This window comes from Tubulanus polymorphus, chromosome 2 (assembly GCF_964204645.1).
Source record: "Tubulanus polymorphus chromosome 2, tnTubPoly1.2, whole genome shotgun sequence".
Taxonomy (NCBI): Eukaryota; Metazoa; Nemertea; class Palaeonemertea; order Tubulaniformes; family Tubulanidae; genus Tubulanus; species Tubulanus polymorphus.
The window spans coordinates 5,490,941-5,514,820 of NC_134026.1; the positions used below are offsets into that span (position 1 = coordinate 5,490,941).

Consider the following 23,880-nt stretch of genomic DNA (forward strand, 5'->3'; position numbering starts at 1 on the left):
ATTTTGATACATTTTTGCAATCCGCCACCATATATTTGGTTTCCATGGTCACGTTTACGGGCACCTGTTCATGGCGTCCGTTCTGGTTGAGTGCAGAATTCACATGGACGAATTAAGCTGCATTTAACAATCGAAATACACCTGTCCAACTGAGATTTCTGCTATGAAACCTTGATAGACGAAACAATGGAAAACGATAATTAGACTGTATATATTATGTAAGTAGATTACAACCGAGCATTTGGGCAAATAAAATACAAAATGTGAAATTTCATAGCCATAGGCATCTTCTTCAATCAAATCAAATATCAATACCCTATTTTATTCAACAGCCGAGATAAGTAATGTCAAAGTTACATATTCATTGTTAATAAAGAAAAAATGATTTATGGATTAGAAATTAAATTGATTTGATTGAAAGGGTTTTTGTTAGGTAATTTTTGTGTAACCATAGAACTTGAGTTAAAAAGTATAAAGAATGCTTAAAAATACTTAAACAAGCATGACTATTGGTTTCCATAGACAAGTGGCTGTCCAATATCAATGAGTCGACAAAAACCCACAATAAAAAAAAATTTTGAAAATGGCTCATAGATTTGAGTCGAAACGTCAAACTATCAGATAGTTTTTCTTTTTTATTGTGGGTTTTTGTCGACTAAGCACGACTATGTCTTGCTTATTCTTAAAATTCTCTAAACAGGCAATTAATGAGCTTTTATTATTTAATGCCAGTATGTATGTAGCTGTACTGATGAAGTGATAATTTTGATTAATAGAAAGACTTAAGTGTGGTGAGCAAAATTTAATTAGCCTCGGCCAAATTGATTTAGGGCCTATTGTTCCAGTTATCAATTAATAAATAAAAGGGAGGTCAGTAAAAGTCCTGGAAAGTCAGGTCTTTGGAAGCCAGGGAATTTCAGCTCTTAGTGCTCAAATAAAAGTTTAATGATATTCTCATGTTAATTGAGTATCCTTTTCTTGACTGATGATCTTCTTGTTAGTTGAAATTCCCTAGAACTCCTGAACATTTTGTAGATTAAACCCTGACTAAGTGTGAGTGAAAATATTAATTCTTTATTTAGTAGCTCCCTATACAATAAAGTGTGAACGAGACAATGGATTCAACTGAAAGATACAGATGTGAAGACTGTAATATGAGTTTCCGTCAAGGGTCACAACTTCAAAAACATAAAGAGAAGTTTTGCATCGGGGCTTCGATCGGAGATCCGATGCATTTAGGATCTAGTATACCCCCAGCTGCCGTGCATGTTCCCGCCATTGAAGTTTGGAGCCCTTCAAGCCATGGATCTGGTGGTTCAAGACGTCCATATACTCCGGTATAGTAACTTTTCATTCCAGTCATAACAAGTGAATCTGATTGAACTTAAAGCATAATGTTTCATAATCTAAAACCTAAAAATTCTGTTTTCTATGAAGGCTTAGGTAATTTTTGAAAGTAAGTTTTGAAGTCTATCATTTATTTGGATTTCCAATGTTAAGTTGATTATATTTATAAATAAAATTAGAATTTATGATTGTATAGGTTTCATGAAAATGAAGTGTTCGAATAGGCATAAATATTCTTATCCGCTAAATTGGAATCCTTTTATTTTGATATTTGATAACTCACTCCTTATCTGGCATTTCGGTGGAACTTAAGGGTTAAAATGAACGACCCTCTAATAATATTCAATACATTGTAAGATATTCAAATCATACAGAAGTGTTGGAGTCTAAAAAAGTTCTTGTCAAGCGATATTCAAAAAATGCCGAAAAAATCTCTCAAGTTTCCATTGATTTATAGTCAGTGCTTGTGAATATGACAAAGGAGCGAAACTATTTCAAACCAACTTTTGTTTCAATCACTTCTGACGAGTCTTTTTTTAAGAAACCAGTTTCGTTGATAATAGTTCACGTTCTATGTAAGTTTCTTCGTATGAAAGTCATGTGTTTAGAAACATATCGTAAACACTGTCTCTAAGGTGGCTTTATCAAACTAAACTCAATGGAGACTCCTCACCAGGAACCCTGCTGTCGGCATGTTTGCCCAAAATGTTTTAAATTGGTACAAACTGTTTTTTTTTATTGCTTTGGTGGAAGACTAGCATATCATATATATATATATATATCTTAATATCAAAATTATGAGCTTTTCTAAGGTGGTGGCTACTTTAAAAAAAAAAAAATTGCTTTGATTTTATCTCATGGAGATGGTTTTTTTTTAAACGGTGCTTCGATAACTACATGGTATTTGGCCATCATTTATACAAACGTGTATTCTAAACGTTATTTTCAGATTATGGGCACATCTTCCGATATCAATTCTGTTGCTAATGGGGTAATTTTTCTCATCTGATCAGAAAGCCTCATCCTTAATGAATATTATGTTACGCCTTGGTTTCAACCTGCAGATATTCCTAAACCCTTTTTGGCTAACATTCGGTGATAAGATTACCTATTATCAAATGATACCTCAACCAGGGGCGGATCAAGGGGGACTCATGAGACTTGTACACGTCAATAACAGTTTTTTGAGTGCCCTTTTTCGTTTTATCAACAAAACAAAATTTGCAATTTATAGTATTATGTGTGAATGAAACTGATTCATCTTCACAGAGAGAACAGAAAATTACATTGAAAGATTGCACTTTGTTTGCTAGAATCATTGCATTTAATGGATATTCAAAGAATTCATTGGATATGGATATCATTTTTCCCCTGGGCATGATGCCTGGGTTCGTATGCCTTCTTGGACATGAAAGCGTATTTGGGATATGACAAGTTCTTCAAAACAAATGCCTAGATCCACCCCTGCTCCATATGAATAATCATCACATTTTCCCTTTTTTCAAATTCATGAGTTTGAGCTTTGTTTTATTCTGTTGATATTAATTGCTTCCATTCAGTCTAACAAATGCTACATGTGTAATTCCATACACATTCTCTAAATAAGAGGCGCTTGAATTCTATTTTACCATATCGCACTTAGGCTTGCTTGCACCAATGAATAAGTAATTCAATTTATTAGAATAAAGCTATATTTACACTTGTTGTATTCTACTCTTTGTTAGAACTGTCTTCGGCAATAGTTTTTGCAATTCACTTTGAATAAAGTAAAATATTCCTTTGCATACCGAGTTTTAGAAACAACTTCCTACATACAATCTGTATGGAACAGTATTACAATTGTATTTTGTGTCAATCGATCAGAAAATCACCATAAGCCTATGGCAGTTCAGGCTTACAGTTTCTACCATTCAACTTCTTTTGGCTTAGGAAAGAGTTGCTAGATTGTGAACACGTTGCGATTGCCAACGCACTTAAAATGAACTTTAGCGAAGTTATTGAAGATACTAACAGACGTTTAGGTCAATTTGATCTCATCAAAAAGGTGACGATGACGACTAAGTTACATTATCAAATACTGTATTAAGACGAAACCAATCAAAATTGATACCGTAATTAGAATATCATATAGATATTACTGACAGGTAAAAGTTTAGTCAATTAGATCTCATAGAAAGTGATCTTAGTACCTCGGTAAATCAGTAAGATCGCAATATCCGCGATGAAACAACAACTGTAAAATTCTGCAATTGTCGAAAAACTAGAAAGTTTATTCAAATATTTCTAGTATTTTAGATAAGATTTTTAGCCTGGCGACAATTGTGAGGTATTTTTCAGTGGTAAGAATTAGTAAGATGATTAGAGAATTGTGTTATTGATTGATAATGGAACTTTGTCATTTCGTCGAAGATTATTCGTCTGGGAGACATGCGAGAATATCGCGGCCGCAAACGACAAATTCGTAACCTCGAGGAATGGATGTTGCTCGAACAACTCGATCAGAAATCGAAAGAAATCCGCGATAACGAAGAGGCCATCGATTCCGGCGAACCGTTGACTGATTTGCTCGGCGGCGACGGTCGTAAGAGTATGAAAGATACGATTAATATTACAGTATCCGGTAGGGGCAAGGTAAACGCAGAGAAAAGCGGAGATTGTGGTGAATCCTGAGATTGGAGCTCGGCTTACTGGTGCTTTATTTCCAAACGATAAACGCTATTCATAACTTCACCCCTATCCTGACGCTTTTTAACCCACGGAATTGTCTTATTAGAAAATTTAGCACTTTCTAACTTTTTTTTCTAGATTTCAGAGCATGCATCGGTGCGTTCGAACACTTTGAAGGGAGATGGACGCGACGAACCGTACAAATTTTACAAGTGATGAACGATGATATTTTCTAAATTTCAGAAATCGGGCAGAGAGAGTGAACTCTCTAATTATAGTGACACGTCTAGTGTGAGCATTTTTTCTAATTCTCAAAACAGAAAACAACGGCACCGTCTTGGTGCAGGTGGTGGTGGTGCTGGTAGGAGGTATAGGGATGTAAGTGGTGCTAGTGCCGCCATTTATAATATATATATATATTTATGACTTATATGCTGGATCTTTAGTAGAGAATATTACGTATTCAACAAACTGCTTTTTCTACGGTGTTTTTCGCTTTCTAACGTTCAAGTTTTCTACGTTAAAGTATTGAATCGTGTATGTTTGTATAATACCGGTAATAGTAGGTAGTTATCAGTTTGTAATGTAGTGACAGGTCAACTCATCTGTGACATTGGCGGATCCTGGGGAGCTTTTGCAACTCATACAAATCCATCAAGTATTTTTTTGAGTGTTCTATTTCATTTTGTTAACAAAGATAATCGGTGCATTTCAATATCACCTGTTTGGACATCAAAGTGCTTTTTGGGATGTTATTGGCCTCTGGAAACTTCCCTGGGAAATGATTTCTCCCATTTGTCAGACTAATGCGAGACCTGTTGCTACACACTGATATAGTATACAATGTATATTGATATGCCTAGTGTTTTGCCGTGAGATATGACTATAGTTTTGCTTTAATTCATGGAATACGTTTAGAGATATTATATTATATGGATTGAATAGAATAGATTCAGTTATTCTGAGAAACGCTGAAATCTTTCATTCATTTTTTGTACATTTACCGCTACAATATGTTCTAGTGTATTCAAGTAAAAAGCAGTCCATTTCTAGCAGGACTATTTACAACATTGTTAATTCACACTACAGGCTGTTATTAATTCGATTGATATATGAAGAGCACCATTTATCAGCAAAATAGAGGTGTTTGTCTGATTTCGTTATGAAGGTTTTTGGATAATATGCTAATTCCACATTCAATTTCCTCATTATATCGGTATTTGTTGTGTGAACCTAGAATTAGACAATTGTTATGTGAGATAAATTCTGTCGAAGCCATATTTAAAAATGTGTAATGTGAACAGAATTTATTTCATATAGTGTGATGCTGTACATAATGTAGTTACCTCCAGTTACCTCCAGTGTTCTCCATATGCTGGAATTTGAAATTTCAAATGACATCATGGCTGCTGAAGTAGCAATGCTTTCAATTCCCAAAAAAAATTCAGCTTTAACTTACTTTCGATGTAATATCTTCTATTTCTGGTTGGGGCAGAAGATATTCTATAAGGGGTTGCTGATTTTCAGAGGGGTGGATGTAAGGAGTGGCCACCCTTCAAGAAACTGTTATGGAGAACACTGTTGAAATGCTGATATATGTAGAAAACTAATAGGGATCTTACAAAAATTGTGTATAGACTGCAAACCTTCCATCTACCATATTCCCTTCCAAATGGCTGAAAAGTCCCTTCGCTTCTTGCCGTTGCCCAAAAATTTCATAAAATTTTGTGATTTTCCTTGAATGAATAGCAGTCTCTTAATTCAAGATGCTGTACTTTACGAGACATTAACACAATTTTTCATTGTCCTGTCTTTTTAGCAGGATAGCTACGAAGACACAAAACGGTCAAATAGAGGTGCAAATTTCCACGTATTGCAAGCCGCAGAAGAACATGGCCGACAGATCGCGACTATCAGAAACAGAAACCTGGAACTGGAGAGGCAGAAAGAAGGTAAGACTAAGGCCAAGACGGGCTGGCCAGTTTCCATCCATTTACGAATCCGCTGAGTTTTCCCTGATTCTTCCATAGAATCAACTACTGATTAGAAGAAAAATGCTGTCAATAGTCCCTGAGTTTAACAGGTTTTTGGTAGAATTCAAACTCTCTGAGTTTTCCCTGATTTTTTCTAGATTTTTTTGATTCCCTGATTTTTCAGGTCTGTAGCCGCCCTGTAGGAGTTGATCACCTTTTTGGACATCAAATAGAAAATTGATGAAATCTTGCAGTAAACAGCAATGCTAGGTCCAGGAAAGTTAAATATAACATTTTCTTTGGTAATGTTTTAGATATTCGCAGACGTTTGGAAGAACTAGCCAATCGTGATTTCAAAGATCTAGAAAGTTATCGCACGAACAAAGTCATAGAAGATCTGCAGGATCAGGAGAAAAAGAACTCGAAGATTCTCGTCGATCTGAAAAACCAGATGGAATCGTTATCAGCGAGGTGAATTTCTATTGCTACGAATTACAGATCAGAGAGCATTATTGTGCTCTGGCCTGGGCCCATTTGGCACCCTTGTGAACGGTTGTTGCACAAAAAATGCTTGTGTGATCATGATATTCCAACTAGAGCTTTGTGTTGTATCCCGGGTGCCTCACTTTTGTCATAAGTGCTTGGACTTTTATCTCCATAGATGATGTGAGGAATGTGGAAGAACTTTTGGTCGCAAACAAATTGAGGCCTTACATATAAATTTTGATAATGAATTGCTCTAACATTTGGTTCTAGACTTCTGTTAGACATTTGAAGACTTTTCATATATGCCCTTGGAAAGACCAGGGAGACTTTCAAGTTTGAAAGACTTCCCAATTGAGCCTTTTTGATCCCTTAGTGATGAGAGCATGCGAAGATGAACTGAATACAATTAAGGCCTTGTTAAACTGTCTTGCAGGGAATCTTATGATGAAAATTTTCTGAGAAATCTTTACGATGATCTATTTTTGAAGCACCCTGAAAACCTTGTTCATGGTAGTAGATTACTTACGATATCTTGCCCAGAAAGTCTTTTCATCCTCGATTATTTTACATGTGTCTAAAAATCTATTCCTATACGAAGGTTCGAAATCGGTAGAAAAGATTCCACATAATGAAGAAGGCCCTAATGTAAAAAATGAATTTAAAGAAACATTAGACAATAGGGAAAATAAGGCAGTGGCCGGAATGAAACGGAATACAGATATTGATGATCGGTTTCAAGATTTACTCAGATATTTTCATAAACAAAAACAAAAGTTTGAGGAAGAATCTTACATAGACGAAGAGGAAGAATCCTCTCTAAATGAGGAGAGGTGACTGATTTTAGAATTTTCATTTTAAGGTTTTGAAGTTTTAAATATTTGTTTATTGTTTTGATTTGAAGCGTTGACTATAGTTGCTTTTGTTTTAGCATCTATTCAATACCTTCTGCTTGTTTTTTGTGTTATAAATACTTCTTGTTCTTGGTTTAAGCTTGTGTCATAAAAAGATTTCACTAACACTTAGTGAATTTTCTGATTTCAGAGATAACAGGCTGAAAACTTATCCGATGTTTCCGGCGGGATCATTATTAGCTGAAATAAGGTATTCAACGATTTCTTCTGAGAAAATCCTATTATTTGGCATCTATTCTCATCATTCGTTCTATCGTTTTCAGTGCTCTGAGGCAGGCGTATGTAGATGGTGGCGGCAATGACCCGATCGTGCTGGCTCAGTTGGCCGAAATGTTGTACGAGGCTCAGAATATGGAACAGTTGAAATCAAAGCGAACTCCAAGACGAAAAAAGAGTTAGTAGTGTTTATCTATATTTAAACTGAATTATTATATGATATCATATTGTATATCATATTACCCCGGTATATGAAAAAAATTGGAGCTTTTGAATTTTTTCAATCATTGCAGAAAGAGAACACAATAGTTTAGCCGATCAGCTCATCGCATTTGAAATGGAAAACCAACGTTTGCAAAGAGAATTACTGCAGCTACAAGCGCAGGAGATGCAGAAACCGAAAGAAACGAAACGCGAATCGCAAGACGAAGACAAATTCGAACGACAAATGAAACAACTGCAGATGGAACATTTACAGAAGATGCAACAGTTACAGCAGGAAATGGAACTAGTTCGACATCAGCTGGCTTTAGAGAAATATCGGCGCGAGCTAGATATTCCATATACTCAACCAACACAACCTGTAAGTGGAAAAATACCCATTGATTACCTCACAGCGAGAAAATCTATAATCAATAGTTCATTCATGGTTCTCATAATTGAAGCACGTACATACTTAGTTTTACCGAAATTAAATATATTTGCAGCTTGTTATAAGACATTTAGAGGTATATCCAGTGTTCACATCACCTAGTTCTTTACGATGTACTCCTCCTATTATGACTTCCTTTCAATTTGTTGCATTCTCAAAACATTTGTCATTTCTTAATGCTCTTTTTTGTAGTGAGAATGAGTTACTTAGTTTGTGACTATCGTCATTTGCCTTGGACGGGCTCAGCCACTATACTCGTTAAGAGCTGTGCTGGGCAAATGGCGATTGAGACTTGTGTAAACAAAGCGGAACATATAGTACCCGTATCTTCTTGCAGGTCCCTCGCCCTCGCCCTGTTATTGTCGCCGCTCCTCCCCCTGCTCAACCACCTCATTATACTCCCGTCATTCTCTACTCCCCTCGCTACTCCTACCGTCCTTTCTAATTATCATCTCTGCTTCTATTACTGTCTCTTTCATCACCGCTTGTAGAAAACGTAACCTTCACGACTAAAGCCCAACGTTCACAGCAACAAGCAGCTAAAAAATTTTTTGTTCGTGTCTTTATTTGAAAACACAATTCAAAGCTACGAATCAACTTGCTATTGAATATCAGAATTCTAATAGGTTATTGGAGTAGCTGTGTTGTGTGCATTGGGCTTCACTCTAATAACGTAATGTGTGCGATTGTTTTAGCCTTAAAGATTTGTCTCTGTTACTAACAAATAGAGTAGATGTGTGTGAAAAAAATATCTTATAGTTCTATTAATTATAATGTAATGTAATGTCTGTTGGTGTAAATAATGTTTAGATATATAGTTAGCAATTGCTGGATCTCAAAACCCTATATTCTAAAACTAGACTAAAACCAATGTCTGTAATTTCCTAAAAGCTTTGCTTATCCCAATAGCTTTTATGTATGTTCAAGGTTTTGGTTTGTCGTAGTCTTATATACCTTGTATTGAGAGGGTTTCCTCGGGAAATCTGCTGCCTTGTTTCTGAAGAGTAGATACCGGTTAAGGTTTCCCTGAAATGACAAATGATTTGATGAAGTCTATCAAACATTCATTGATCATCAATAATAAAAAAGCTGTATCTTAGCGCGGGATTGTGGTTTCAACGTTTTAGTCACTGCTTAATATTCTCTTCATCTTTTCAGTAGTAAACATATATACATATAGAACATTAATTGATATTTCCGATAACTTGCATTCATTTCAGCCCCCGCCAGCCCTGCCGCCCCGCCCCCCAGATGCTGAAATACCGCAACTGAATCTTTTACAGCAACAAGGAGGTGGTCATAATCAGTACGATAATGAGCCACTCTACCCCTCAGGTTATGATGCCAGGTGAGTAATCGGACCTAACAATTCATTCACCTTGTCATAAAGCATGGATTTATCAATTAATTTCGGACGGTACAAAAATATGTTTTTTAATATGTACACTATATCTATTCGGTTGATAATTGTTTGAAACCTATCAGAATTATCTTGTTTTGCTTTCTGAAAAGATTATTTTATATTACTTTACAGCACGGGATTTGTGATCTTCCATGACTTCATATTAAACGTAGATGCGCACATTAAAGCAGTACGATTAATCGTTAGTTTGTATAATGCTGCTCAAGAGATGGGCGATCCTTCAGTTTTACCGACAACGTTCACGGAGCAGCAAGAGACGGGTGCAGGAGGATATGAAGGAGGAGGAGGAGGAGGTGGAGGCAGTTCTACCGTAGCTATCATCGGTGCCAAACAACCCGTACCTAGGTGAGTCCATTCGAAGTTTTAGTTAAATCAAATAGTAATCTAAAAATCAATTCATTATGTTTTGTCGTCAGTTTCTGACATGATAAGATTTAAAGCATCAGGGACCAGTTGCACAGTCGTGGCTTAAGTCCAAAAGTGGTCTTAAATCTTAAGACTGGTCTTAAGTTGTTAGATTGGCTATAGAACTAAGTTGGTCTTAGACTGGTCTTAGGTCTGGCTGTGCAACCAGCCCTTGGGTTCAAATGGGCCAAATGGTCTTAATATTGGACCAAAAAGCTTGGGTATTCATACTCATCATATTACACATACCTTCTCAAAAGAATTATACCCATGATACGATTTACACATTATCATCAGGTATCGAATGTTGCTTTTAGGTGTCCTCCACAGCCGGATATGGCCTTGCTGATTGAGTTGCAGATGGCTGAAAGCACTCACGCCAAACTCACGACGAGAGCTTGGTCGAAAATTGACGTATTTGACGACCAGGGAAGAGTTAATACCGGCCGGTGGAGAATACAGCTGAAAAGTTTACCAATTAAACCGGAGCTTTCGTCGCAAGAAGTTAGCACGATGCCACCTGTAAGTTTTTGATCGCCATTCTGACCGAGACATTCGAAAGTAATGTCCGCGCAGGTTTTTGTTGATTTGTTTGTGTTGATTATAGTACGGTCAGTTGGAGCTTTATTTGCGTTTGGTGAATCATCGCGATGCAGATCGACAATCTCATGCATCTATTACTACTTCGCATGCTAACAGTTATAGGAATCCTCCTGTTGTAAGTATCCGCTTTAAACGCTTATGGAATGAAATATACAATAATGTGGAATTGAACATTTTTTGACTGAAAATTGTCTTAAAGGACCTGTTAGCTAAATCAGAAACTTAAAAAGTTTCTGCAGTCGATATGATATAGGAAACCATAATTCTTCATTTAACTTTAGAATCTCATTAGCATTGAACTGATCGTAACAAACTGATGAAAAATAATTGTATTCATTTTGACAGCGTTTCCACAATAGCCGAGGCTATTCACCTGCAGTCCAACCTCAGTATCAACAAGCTCCGACACCTAGACATGTAAGTACAATACGTAACAGTAATCAAATCTACTAAAGTTTTATGATAAGGGGACAATTCAGTTACTGACCATCTTGAATCTGTTGAGAATCATAATTCTTTGTCCGTGTCTGGAAATAATATGTTTTGCATTGTTTTACATTCGATCTGAATGCACAAATTGATTAACTGCCTGGTGTGAGTACCTAACTAATGCATGCCTTATATAACACCATCTTCATTGCAGAACTTTAGAAAATATGTTTGTTTTGATTTAATCGGGTAAACGTTGATTTCACTATGTTTGTCTCTATCTGCCGGATTTATAGAAATTAGTTTAAATCTTAGAGAGAATCAATTCTTGTCTGTTCTACTGATAACTTGGTCATGGTTGATTTCCGAACTTCTGTCTGAAAAAGTAATAAAACTTGAAATTTGCTCATATAAAGATGAGCCTCTATATTTCATTCTAAACCGTGTAAACATGTAGATTTAACTTCAGCAATACCCGTGTACATAGAATTACTGTTAATATTCTCCACCTTAGATACCCATGAGATTTCTGGGTCTAGTCAAATTTCGTCAGAGCAAAAATGTTACCCTAAATTTCTTCATTAATTCAGTTTAGTCAATTGAGCAGTTAATCTTTTTGCGAAATACGCCTTAGACCCAGTTCCACGTATGAAGAGATGAGCACCCTAGTATCGGCTAGTTTTGAAAAAACCAAAAATTACAAAATTTGCTAAAAAGTATGTTGATTTGACTGTGTATCCTTGGTCGCAGATATAAGAAGCAAAATTGAGCAAATGTATACATGGTATGTTGTCTTATGCAGGGAAGAAATCATTATGAGCAGAGCGAACTAGTTGATATCTTTAAAGACAAATATGATAGTAGAAGCCAGGTATATACATACAGTGGTGCATGTGTATGGTGTTGGGAGTTCATCAACTGATATATACTATTCTAAAATCAAATTTTGATTGCTGTGAATTAGAAAAATCAATCCAAGATTTATCAACAAGGGCACAATTTGTAACCATGAAAAAACAAATCACATTTATTTGTGTTGATTATGGCTTTGTTTAGCTTAGGAAAAACTGACTTAAAAGCATATGGATCCAGTTCCACAGTTGTGAGTTGGAGTTGACTCTGAGTAAAATCAGCTCACTTTCAATGAGTTAACTTTTAAACTCAGAACTATGGAAACGGGTCCAGGCTATTTGGGAAAATTGACACCGGTATTTTTCATAACCAAACTAAATCTGTTGTAGCTTTAGAGTAGTTCATCTTATAGTTCACTGTCTCTTCTGCAAAGCTTTCGCTTCTGCTTATAGCTCTACGATGGCATGAATAGTTTAAAAAACTGAGACTTAATCTGAGACCCTTCACTTGAAACCTCAACCAGAAGAAACCCAGTCCATTCTTCCATCTGAATTGTGCTTATAGTAACCAACTTTTAATTGAAAAGCATCTTATACCGAATCAAAACATAAGCATGTACTTACTTAAGGTTTGAGTTGATGTTCAGGAGAAAGGGTAGAGCATTTCATGATTTTATGTAGTTGGTCCCTCAATTAATGAGTATTTTGATACTGTCTATGCTGTGGTAGTGTAACCCATCAGTCTTTCTGTTTATATCTCTTTGCAGGCCATTAGTAATTCTCGGCCAACTCGTCCTCCTACTACTACTACCACCACTGCCCTGATCCCGAAAACCGTTCCACCTATACCACCATCCGCCCCACCCAGACATATTTCTACACCTCCTGTGCCAATTATTGAAACGCCTCAACAAAATATCGAGACTCATCGATCTAATGTGGATACTGCACCTATTGACGATGATAACAGGTAGGAATTACTGGGTGGTTTGGGTGAATATGTTTGTTATAGCCACATAGGCTTTTGCTGTGTCATGTATGAGCATCGTGTTTCCGAAAAGAAATAGATGTTGGCATGGACGGTAGTACCCCGATAGTCTTTCCTCCTAGCGCTTGATAGCAACTGCTTTCGGTAACTTTTCTCCATCTGTCATACTGGTACATATTCTTATTCCAATATTACACTATCCCTTTAGCCACCTGTAGCATTTAAAATGCACATTCTGTGATATCTCACCAAATATATTAGACATTGCTGCTGAATAACCACCATCAAGAATTGTTTTCATAAAAACGATGTATATTTTTGCCTTGTCTAAAGAGAAAGCTAACGATGAACAGTGAATTGTATATAATGTTGTATTTCAGACTCAAGCCGGTGGAAGGCACAAAGGATACCACAGTAGGATTTCAAATTATTAGAGTAAAGAATGCAGACCCAGGAGAAGCAAAAGTTCGACTCACCGGTTACTACACTAACACCGGAAAGGTATAGAAATTTAGAATGTAGAAATTCTCATTTAATTGAGAAGGATTTTGGATTTGTTCTGAATTCAGAAATTCAAAAACTAGTTACTGTGTTACATCTTCGAAATGTTCGTAATACTGATATCAATCAGGGTATGATGTAGGCTATTTTAGGTATTTCATATGACTTAATTGAAGAAAACATTTTTGTAGGTTGCTCAATCTTTTACTAGTCCATTAACATGTAGCACGACGGCTGTGCGTTCGAACTTCAAATATCGTTACCACAATTACGGCCAACAAGAAGCAACGTTTCACGGTGTTGATGTACGCGCTCCAATCATGCTTGTAGTTAGATTGTATTTACGTAAATCACGAATAGCCATCGACCCCGATCCGGGAGCAGACATGGAATTAGGCGGAGAGCCGCCTAATGATAATAAAGCTGATGATTCTGAAATATTGACTGCTTGGGGAGCAGTTCCACTCATAACTCCACAATTGCACAACAAAAACCGTAAGTTCTTTAGCTTACTTTGATGAATTATACTATAACCCCGAGAAATGTTTTAAAGGGTTTTCAGTTATTTCTGTGGTTTCTTATTTTAAGCCATCAATGACATTCTAAGATTGGTCTGTGGGGTTTGAAATCGTTTCACCTTTTAGATTTGATCTTTGTCAATTGTTTTTTAAGTGAAATGCTCTTTTCATTTCTGTTTTCTATTTTTGTTTCAAGGCAATGGACACCGAAAGTTTCCTGGTGAATGGGAATGGAAGGATTTATTTGTGAACGTCGGTACGAAAAACATTCAACTGTACTTGCCTCCTGTTCCAAATCCGGATACGATCCCACTCGAGCCGCATTATGTGTCGAAAGACTGGACAAGATATGGAAAAGCAGATCTTCGATTGCATGTATTCCATAATATACCGCGACCGGGTTCGGTGACACCCAGTGAAGTGTCCGAAGATGAGGACAATGACTCATTGATACCACCAGAGGTATGTTCACATTCACTATCTGTCAGTTAGCTTCATGCACCATAACTAACACGAATCATTTGGCGATAATATGTTCAGGTAATAACTACCCAAAATATGGTGTCACCTTAAGTGTTGCGCTGTGAAAACTGCAGATCCTCAAGTACATGTATATGCCCTTTTGGTAGGCCTTATAGTTACTCAAACTGTAATGCTTATGATTTCTAGCCATGTCAATAATTATGGGTTAACTGACTTTAGAAAGTACTGTATTATGATAGATGTATCTATTATTTGGTTGCAGGTGGCTTGGATATCATTTGAAAGAAAGATGGTAATCAGTGAACAGTTTGGTCCATCAGACGGATTTGATTTATATATTGACGGTTGTCGATTCCTACCTGACTCTGTCACTATTACGCGGGTAAGTCTCTGTTACTTTGTTTATACATGCATATATAAAGTATCCAGATTCTATATCTCGTAAATATGTTTGCATTTTCTTCTAATGTAGGTAGCTGGGCGAATTCTGACGCGAAGATATGAGATGGTTGGAAGAGATATAACGACTATAGTCCGTCCAGATAGTTATATATACAACCCAAAATTTGAACATAAAATGGAATTCCGTGAACCAAATATTCCTCCATCTTCAACTCTATTACTTAAAGTAAGAAAAAACGTCAAAATATAAAAGGGTTTTCATTTCTCAAATGACTTATCTTCTCTTTGAACTGTTGTTTTATGCTAATTTTTTAGGTTTACACGATAGATAGATTTTCAAATAAACTCACGGTTGTTGGATACACAGCGCTGAACATATTCGTTGAAACTGGTACAGAAAAACAACCATCTCTCGATGAAGGTGGACAACAGGTCAGAAGAACTAAGAAGTAGTGATGATAGCAGATATTCATATCGTACAAAATCCTAGAGGGAGTCAAAATTATATAATTTGTATTTACAATAAACAGGTTTCACTAAATGAAGGAGCTCACCAGTTACGATTGTATCATTTTGGTCCGAATGGTTCAGATCCATTAACTGAGGGATCGATGAGAGATGCCGGAGTTCGAATTATCCCGTGTGCTTCATTACTCGTTAGACTTATACGAGCTCCAATTGGTCACAATGGTCTGGCTTTGACTGTAAGTTTTAATTGAACTGTATTTGGAAATCTGAATTTCTGCTGAAATCTTTGATCGATTCTGGTATAGTTTGAAATTGCTCTCTACCACTGTCTCTTTATTGTTCTGTTGCTTCAATTAAAGAACCTCTTACATTTATTAATTCTGGTCTGTATTCTTCTCATATCGTTTCCTGTGTTTATAAATGATTTTCAGGGTGATAAAATTCCTGAGAAAGATTGGGCGAGGTATGGACTTTGGGTGCCACGTCCACGGTATTCCGACCGTGTATATCTGTCACGCAAATGCGAACCAACCAGAGGCGAGCGGATGATATTCAAAGCGATGTTACGGCGACCTCAAGTATCGATTGCTGAGGCGGTCGAATTTTTGTCGGGGAAGAAAATAACGGGTGAACTGAAAATCGAACAGTTCATGAGGGTAAGAGAATTGTCGCACAGAATCACGAAATCATCTTAGAATGAATTGGAATCATATTTGGTTCTCGTTAATGTCCTTTTAGAATCAGTTGACCAAACTGATGGATACAACACCCCAAGATCAAGACATGACATTCATTTCAAAATATGACCCTCAATCGGGTATCAAAGTTGCGATTGATACGGCCATGAATTTACCATGGAGCGGTTTTACTCATGCTGTCTTCTGTTTGAATCCACCTGGAGCATTTTACATGGTATGTTAAATTTCTTCTCAATGATTATCTAAGGTTTTTTGTTCATTCCTCTATTCGTGGATCTGCATCAATTTTCTCGATTTCCAGGGAGCGCCTCACGCTTCATATGACAAACCACAATTCACCTCGCAGCTGGATCTTTACAGCACAAACAAGTCACCAACGTGGAAAGATGGATTCAGGGTATGAACTTTCTAATCTTTCATCAACTCTCTTAATCAGCAATAGACTATTCATGTAAATTTTGCGTTTCAGCATTTTCAAAGTCGATCGTATCATCGTTATTTGTGTGTGATAATACATCTACAGGAGATCAGCGTCTCTGTGAATAAAGAAAACTACAAATACGGTTTACTTGAACAGGTAATATAGATTTAATCTCTATTATTGCTGATTATTTATCCCATGATTGTATCATTAGCTGACATGTGCAATTCTCCCATCATTTTCTAGGGTTGGACAGCAGTTCAAGTGTTCAATGATATGTACGCTAATACACAAATCTATCAGTTACCAGTATTTCATGGCTCTCCTACTCAGAGCATGCTTAAACTTTTAGCTCGCGAACCGTGTATAGAGTTTGTACAACGAGGACTACAAAATGGCTCGGTAAGTCACTTGTTTTCCAAGAAATATCATATTCCTCCGCTCTTCGATGGTACATGGACCCGTTAATAACGTTTTCTACTGAATATTTCAGTTAAAACTGCTGGAAGGAGCTTCGTTGTTTGTGCGATTATGTGATGCTAGACGAGATGAAGAACTTACTGAAAAAAGAGAGGATGACGTTGTAAGTACATTATCATGTACATTCAACATCAGCATCCTGTTTGATTGCCCATCAGGGCTAAAAATCTTTAATGATTTTATTCTGATTTTAGGTTTATTTGCAATTGTTTATTTCATACTCTCAATAAAGCAAACGTCATGAAATTAGTTTATGAAATCAGGCTCCACTGAGCATGCCTTTATGTGATGCCTTATTTTGGGTCCATTTCAGATGGAATTGTCAACCGAATATATCCCACTTCCCTTGTATCAAAAATACACCACGGAACTACCTGGTCAACAGTTCATACAGATGATACCTCCTGGTAGAGAAACCTCTGAATTTACCGCTGGTCTTGCTGCCAAATTCAAAAGTGTAAGTAGTCAGTGCTTTGCTGATCTATCTAATGTACTGATAGGCATATTTTGAATATTATCGATATATTCCAATTTTGTAGTTGGTATACAAGTTATACGAAGAAGGAAACTTAAATGTATGAATGCAATGAATACCTACAAGACTCGAGCTGTCACTTTACAAACTGCCCTTCATCAGCATGAAATGGAATGTTTAATAAAGTGGAATGAACTCCTTGGCTTTCAGAATCAAAAAATATCCGTGTCTCCATTCTTTGTATTGTTAACAAATGCATTGCGAGTCAGCTAGTTTTAGATTAACAATAATTCTTGTTATTAAATGTATATATTACTTTTAAAAAGATTGCTTCTCCTGGGTCAAAAATGTGCATCTTAAATTTAGTATTGTCTCATATAGATACAGTATACTAGTGAAATATGTAATTATCTTTGTAATGTTGTATATTAAGTTGTGTGACTATTTTTTGTATATGCTTATTTATGTTTATGATGCCATCCATCTGCTGTATTTGTGGATACAATAAGTGCTAATATAATTTAACCGTCCAACAAATTCATACTTCAATATACCGATGTTCGTATTTACTTATTGTATTTTTGTGTATAAGCATAAGGAATAATAATGAAGACTTTACCATATTTGAAAATTGTTTTATTATCGCTGGATTGTGGTCCCGTTTTAATCAGATATTGTCAAGCCCTATCCGACATCAAAATCTAACAATGCAGGGTGTCATCTGAATCTGTAGCCTTGAAGCCATCTCCCATTTAAACATTCACCAATGAAGTGTCAAATCTCAATGATTGCGGGGATAAAATGACTGGATGTCCGGTGTTTGTGGTGCATTCTTTTGTTCATTTTTTATCAAAATGTCCGATGTGAAGTCCAGACGACAGATGACGCGTCGACAATCGTGAATTGGGAAGAGTGGTGGATTGATAATTGAATGCCTGAGGGGTGGTTCCATACTGTAAATTGAAACCTACGTACAACCTCGACAGAGCAGTTTCACGGATCCTTCAGTCGATGAAATATTTAGCTAAAGAGGAACTGCTGATAATTTTAGTTTATTTCTATACACAATTTATTTACAATCAACCGGTATCTAAACTTTATGTTTGATCTTCTTCAGAATATTACTCTGTTCTAAAGCCGCTCTTCTTTTACGCTGAAAAATAAGAAAGAAAATGCAAGAAAATAAACAATAAATCAACTACATCACAATACAGTGTATAACAAATAACTCAACGAATAGAAGTTACTCACCAGTTCTCCAGAGTTAGGTGTACCCGGTGTTCCGACTACATCTATCGTTTCTGAGATCTTCTTCTCTTTTCCCGGTGATTCGTTTATAGATACATCGATCGCTGCTAACGTCGACGAGGTTTGCGTCATGTTCAGGATCGGACCCAAGTCTAAAGGCTACAGACAAAAATATGTAAGGAATATCTATAATGCTTTCGAAACAAGATAGGGTAATTTCTTCTAGGAGTCCAGCTATGAACAATGCTCTTACCTTTCCAGGCGCTAATTGCTCGTATCTGTGACGTAAAGTTTGTAGCTCGTATTCACAATTCGCCAATGCTACCTTTAGTTCGTACAGTAATACAATATCTTGTCTTAACTCGTTAAAATTCTGTACAATTTCCTCCGAAGGTATAGGATTGAATTCTGAAAATAATTTCAATAATTTCATAATCGAGGACTAATCTATACATATGAATTTCAAAACGTCATTTTTTGATACAGTCAAACCAACTCAATTTGGATAAAATTTTATCTAATCTAAATATCATTTACCAGTATGGCCCAGCTATACGTAAATGTAAGTAGAATATGATGTTTAATTCAGATTTCCTATAAACCGCATTCACTTGTCCCTTACCTATTCCCAATTCTTCTAAAACTTGTTCTAACGCTTTAGTTTTCTTCTGTCCAACTGACGAAGGCAATTTCATCTGAGAAAGTAAAGGAATGGTTATCAATTAAGAATTGCAGTTGTCAACTATACATAAGGGACTGTTCTTGAAATTCATATAAGAAGAGGAAAGAATCTTGCATGTTCCATTCGTGTACAACCCCTGAATGAATGTTTTGATTTGAGAGATTACCCTTTGGCTTCTGAGCGTGACACCGGGTTGTTTGAAATCGGGGAATTTAATACCAGTCGTTTCTGGAACGGTCTGAAAACAAAAAAGGTATAACGGAGTAAGTCTAACTCAAATACAAGTCATCGGCGATTGCTGATCTAAATCATCAGTATCCCTACCACATCTTTACTCTTCTGCGTGAAAGGCATCTTCTTTTTCGGGTTTTTCTTATCGTGTTTGCGAGCGTCGACGTTACTGTCGGCGGCCGTTATCAGTTTCTGGAGATCTTGTGTTTTCTTTTCTCGTTCTTTCTTTCTTTGCTCGATTTTCTTCAATTCATTCATGAGATTTTCTTCCTCTTCGATCTAAAATGCATAGAATAATAGAATATTTTGAAGCCATCAGCATTTTCACAAATAATCAATTAATTTACTGTTATCATATACATGTAGTTAGGCTTTTACTCATTTAAGAAAGTGATTCAGCAGAATTAGCTTCTACTGACAATACGTTGGAGTTAAAAGAAAGAAAAATATCACCAACTACAGCAGAAAAGAGAAATAACAAATGTGCACTTTTCCCCCCCCCCCGAGACCCTATCATAAAACAAACATGGGGCCGGTTCCATAGTCATAGCTCAGTATAAGACCAGCATAGTTCTAAGCCAATCTAACAACTTGACACTGGTCTCAGGAAGGTTAAAGACCACATTTGGACGTAAGTCCCCTTTTCCTAGAATGCAGTTTCACTGCGCATTACATAGCGGTCATGCAGCTATGTGCTTTTATTACTTGACAACGCCATATTGAAGGTCATACACAATGGTATATTTACATGAAAAATCCCTGAAATTTGCAAGTGACCATATCATCTTTTGTTAAGTATAGCAAGTCAACACTGATGGGCTAACAAACTAAGACGTCTATCATGGAGGTTTTTATTTTGCGCTGATACCTGTTCATTAGTCCTGTTAAACAATTTATTCAGTTGGTCTTTTCGTCTTCGTTCGTGATCGGCGTCAAATACTTTGACTTTCGCTTCGTGACCGGGAGGAGCGTGCAACTAAAAATACACCGAAAAACATGAACAGCCGCTAAAATCTTCAACAGTTTAATGCCACAAAGAAATGAAATCCCATCCCATCTATATGAAGTAGATAAATTTCATTCTTAATAATCTTAATAATCTGTATTTACTGTACTCTCATCAGATTTAATCATAAATTCACAACCTACTCAAGTTTTTTGGTTTCTCATTCCAAAACTCTTTATCTATCTTTTTTCGAATATTTCTCGACGTTATCAAATTTACCTTCGTTAAAATGTTACAAATGCCGTAGTAACGCTCTTTCAAATCTTCGACGCTTCGTTCGGAGAATTTCTCGCGGTCCCACCGATCGTGCATGACGATGAATCGTAAATCGAACCGCCGTCCCAACTCGAACAGATGATCGGTCTCCTGACGAGTCCATTTATCGTCGTGTAAATTCTGCTGGTATTCGATGTCGGAGTACGACGGAATGTCCACTTGCTGTACATAAACAATTGGAACTTCGATGAATAAATTCATGAATACGTGTACATTTTGACGAGTATAACACTACTAGGGGGAGTCCCAGAGAGGCGCAGTGGCCGAGTGGGTTAAGCCGCCAGTCACTGGTCTCGTCAATCCAGGGTTTATGGGTTCAAACCCTGGTGGCGACAGAGTTTCTTGGTCGAAGGTTCTTCTCTGGTCTCTCCCCCATTGGGAAAAAGAAACATCGAACCCCCTTATAATGCCTTGTGTGGCGCTGATTTTGATTTCACGAACACCCTTTTTAACTTAGCTTAGCGGGTTAAGGGTGTTAAAAAAAAGAGGGAGTCCCAATTTGGCTTTGAGGTAGTTAGATAATCCAGTATCTGCTGTATGAAATCTTTGTTTGTCTTTAATTTCATGATATGAAGGGAGTTGTGGAGGGCCGCATTGAATCAGAGTAAGCATAAAGACAGCACTGCGTAGGTTTACTAGATTTAACAGAAGTACGAGTTTTAGCAGCAACTATATGGTAGCTGCATCAAGTAGATGAGTCACTCATTTTACGAAAAGCATGAAATCAAAATCATCGAAGTACATGTAGTTTCTTCAAAAATCAAAGATCCTAACAATAACGTACAAGAGGAGGGTGATTATAGAATCTAATCGAGCCTCTCTACAAAATTGATAATAATGACGACACAGTCTAATAGCCGCAACTACTATGCCAAGGAAACAATTTGTATTAGAATATATAGTAAATTATACCTTATTGAATCTTGCAAATGGATAATCCTTTCCTTCATCGGCCACCCTTCTCCAATGATAGAACACTGCACCATCCTGAAATTTTAAAGTAAATTTTAACATTAATTCCAAGATAATCTGATTTTTACGATATTCTTCAAAAACTTTTTAGGCAATGATTCGCACCTTTCTGGCTGGATTGGTAAATGGCATCCATTTCCACGGTCGGACTTTACTGCGACCGATCTTGGCTTTCATTTGTTTATAGCCCGATTGTGGACTATCAGTCGGAATTATCGGCGGTAAATCTCTGCAAAAAATCAAAATATCAAGACAGCATAAGTTAACACTGATGGACACGTTTTAACTTTGCAAATTGTCTAAAAGCTGCTACAGCCTACTTCACCCATATTTCTTGGGTGGCCACTTTTATTATGTCATTTGATCTTTCCCTGAATTTTCCCTGGCTATTCCCTGACACTCAACAAATTTCACTGACTTTTCACTGACTTTTCGCCTTTTTACAATTTTCCTTGACTTTTTTAAAGAAATGAAATTCCCCTGGCTTTTCCCTGAATTCCAGGTAAGTTGCCATGGTGTTTTTGAGGAAGTGCAATCTAAAGTAGAGTACACTTCAAGTAGTAAGTAGTGATATTTGAAACGTCTGATATGGTATGCAGATCAAGAAAGTAGGCTTTGTGGTTTGTAATTGCTGACATAACTTCTTCATACTTGCTATCAGTCCACAGAAGTCCCCATAGTTCTCTGTGCATTCCTTCTGGGCGTTTCTGTTGCGTTTCAGTTTTCTTTGTCTTTTTCTGTTAATAATAGAAACAAACAAAATATATTTTCTTCTAGAATTCTGTGAAGATTCAAGATTGCAAATGGCTGGTAATTCGCTATAGATGCTCGACCAATAGGACCTTCACGTTTATGGCTAAATTATTGTGGGATTTTTTCTCGGCCTCGACCAATTTCTTAAGAAAATATTCTTACCTTTTTATCGGAAGACATGATTGCATCTTTGGTCATCGGTTCACTGCTGACCTCCCCGAGCTCGAGGATATCTCTGACATCACTTACAGCCGCCATTCTTCAAACTTCAATTCAGTAGAATATAATTTTATTATTGTGATGAAATTGTATTGAATTGAATTGACATGGATGCAAAAATGGGACGGAAAATCGCTTTCTTCGACACCTTTTGGTTCAGCTACAAAAATTCTGTTTGGTCAATTATTTTCAGAAATATGCTCTCCTTAAATGCATCTATTGTTCATGTAGCAGATATAAGCATTTATTGAGATAATTCACCTTTTTCTGATTGTTTTTGTAAAAATTTGTTCAAATGGCAAATCAGCGACCGCTTTTAATAACCAAAGTCGATATTCGAACGGACCGGCGTACGGATAACTCCAAAGCTATTCATACGGAACTAGCTCTAAATAAAATCTGGTGATATAAAACCTGGCATGGCATGGCATTTGGTAGGGCATGGAATGCAAAGACAAATGGAATTTGATATTTTCTATTTTTCAAATTCCGCAATTATTTTTTCTAATTGCGGCGATTAAAATTCGCGGCAGTTTTTTTGTACCGAGTGCGCCTCGGCAAATCTCGCTCCTGTTGTAGTGCGTTTTGTCCTCTCCACAGCACAGTCACTTTCGTCCTTGAATGAAAATTGGCCGAATTGCAATGCTTGATGCTGTTCCCCTGTCGAAGACCCTCACGACAATGACCATTGGTGACGACGAAGGAGTGCTCCGATATTTGTTTGTTGACGGAAGTAAAATCACATGCGCAGAGTGCGACGACGCGCAGGTTTAAACATGGAGGCGAGCCAACTACTCTAGCAATGTATTCTATCTACTGGAAATACGCTCGATTTTCTGCTGTTCAACATTCGCCAACGGCATGAAAATGCGCGACGATCGTCGAGTAGATGTTACTGATTCGACGGATAGCAAAGACGCGGTTTTAAGACTGTGTTTGTTCTCGGAAACGGTCACTAAAGTTGAAGCGACGCAACAGGCATTCGATTCACGGCACATAGTTATCAGAAATACACACGGCAATAAATAAGTAAATGATAATTCGATATCGAGAATCTTATATTCTTGGCTTCGTTATTGTACATTGAGAATTATCG

At 36.8% G+C, this 23,880-nt stretch overlaps 2 protein-coding genes across 10 annotated transcripts; one reads left to right on the forward strand and one right to left on the reverse strand.

Annotated features, from left to right (window-relative positions):
- The first annotated feature begins 81 nt into the window (after window positions 1–81).
- Window positions 82–18,005, forward strand: LOC141900574 (uncharacterized). Of its 9 annotated transcripts, none has more exons than XM_074787532.1 (30): window positions 82–218; window positions 1,083–1,337; window positions 4,258–4,305; window positions 5,834–5,966; window positions 6,302–6,458; window positions 7,515–7,574; window positions 7,648–7,778; window positions 7,894–8,183; window positions 9,473–9,600; window positions 9,787–10,020; window positions 10,398–10,602; window positions 10,688–10,798; window positions 11,029–11,100; window positions 11,915–11,983; window positions 12,731–12,933; window positions 13,332–13,452; window positions 13,644–13,947; window positions 14,167–14,432; window positions 14,716–14,835; window positions 14,926–15,081; window positions 15,171–15,287; window positions 15,386–15,559; window positions 15,755–15,979; window positions 16,062–16,235; window positions 16,323–16,418; window positions 16,491–16,598; window positions 16,689–16,844; window positions 16,936–17,025; window positions 17,236–17,379; window positions 17,462–18,005. In XM_074787532.1, the coding sequence occupies exons 2-30, from the start codon at window positions 1,116–1,118 to the stop codon at window positions 17,501–17,503; spliced, it is 4,356 nt and encodes a 1,451-aa protein (XP_074643633.1). In that variant the 5' UTR covers window positions 82–218; window positions 1,083–1,115; the 3' UTR covers window positions 17,504–18,005. The 9 variants fall into 9 exon arrangements, with proteins under 9 accessions (XP_074643633.1, XP_074643636.1, XP_074643634.1 ...); XM_074787535.1 differs by having other exon boundaries at window positions 9,536–9,600; XM_074787533.1 differs by having other exon boundaries at window positions 5,837–5,966.
- A 429-nt stretch (window positions 18,006–18,434) lies between these two features.
- LOC141899579 (DNA methyltransferase 1-associated protein 1-like) lies at window positions 18,435–23,101 on the reverse strand. Its single transcript, XM_074785962.1, has 13 exons — window positions 23,046–23,101; window positions 22,728–22,831; window positions 22,464–22,549; window positions 21,918–22,041; window positions 21,753–21,827; window positions 20,784–21,002; window positions 20,427–20,534; window positions 19,652–19,837; window positions 19,494–19,565; window positions 19,268–19,340; window positions 18,899–19,053; window positions 18,649–18,804; window positions 18,435–18,550 (listed from the first exon to the last, which is right to left on the reverse strand). Exons 2-13 carry the CDS (start codon window positions 22,821–22,823, stop codon window positions 18,488–18,490), a joined length of 1,413 nt encoding a protein of 470 aa, XP_074642063.1. The 5' UTR covers window positions 22,824–22,831; window positions 23,046–23,101; the 3' UTR covers window positions 18,435–18,487.
- Between the last annotated feature and the right edge of the window lie 779 nt (window positions 23,102–23,880).

Coding starts and splice junctions, on each gene's coding strand:
- LOC141900574 (XM_074787532.1), top strand. CDS start 1,116: ATGGATTCAACTGAAAGATACAGATGTGAAGACTGTAATATGAGTTTC. Junction 7,779..7,893: donor AACTCCAAGACGAAAAAAGA/GTTAGTAGTGTT, acceptor CAATCATTGCAG/AAAGAGAACACAATAGTTTA. Junction 8,184..9,472: donor ATACTCAACCAACACAACCT/GTAAGTGGAAAA, acceptor CATTCATTTCAG/CCCCCGCCAGCCCTGCCGCC.
- LOC141899579 (XM_074785962.1), bottom strand. CDS start 22,823: ATGGCGGCTGTAAGTGATGTCAGAGATATCCTCGAGCTCGGGGAGGTC. Junction 21,828..21,917: donor TTACCAATCCAGCCAGAAAG/GTGCGAATCATT, acceptor TTAAAATTTCAG/GATGGTGCAGTGTTCTATCA. Junction 20,535..20,783: donor TTTGTAACATTTTAACGAAG/GTAAATTTGATA, acceptor GTGTATTTTTAG/TTGCACGCTCCTCCCGGTCA.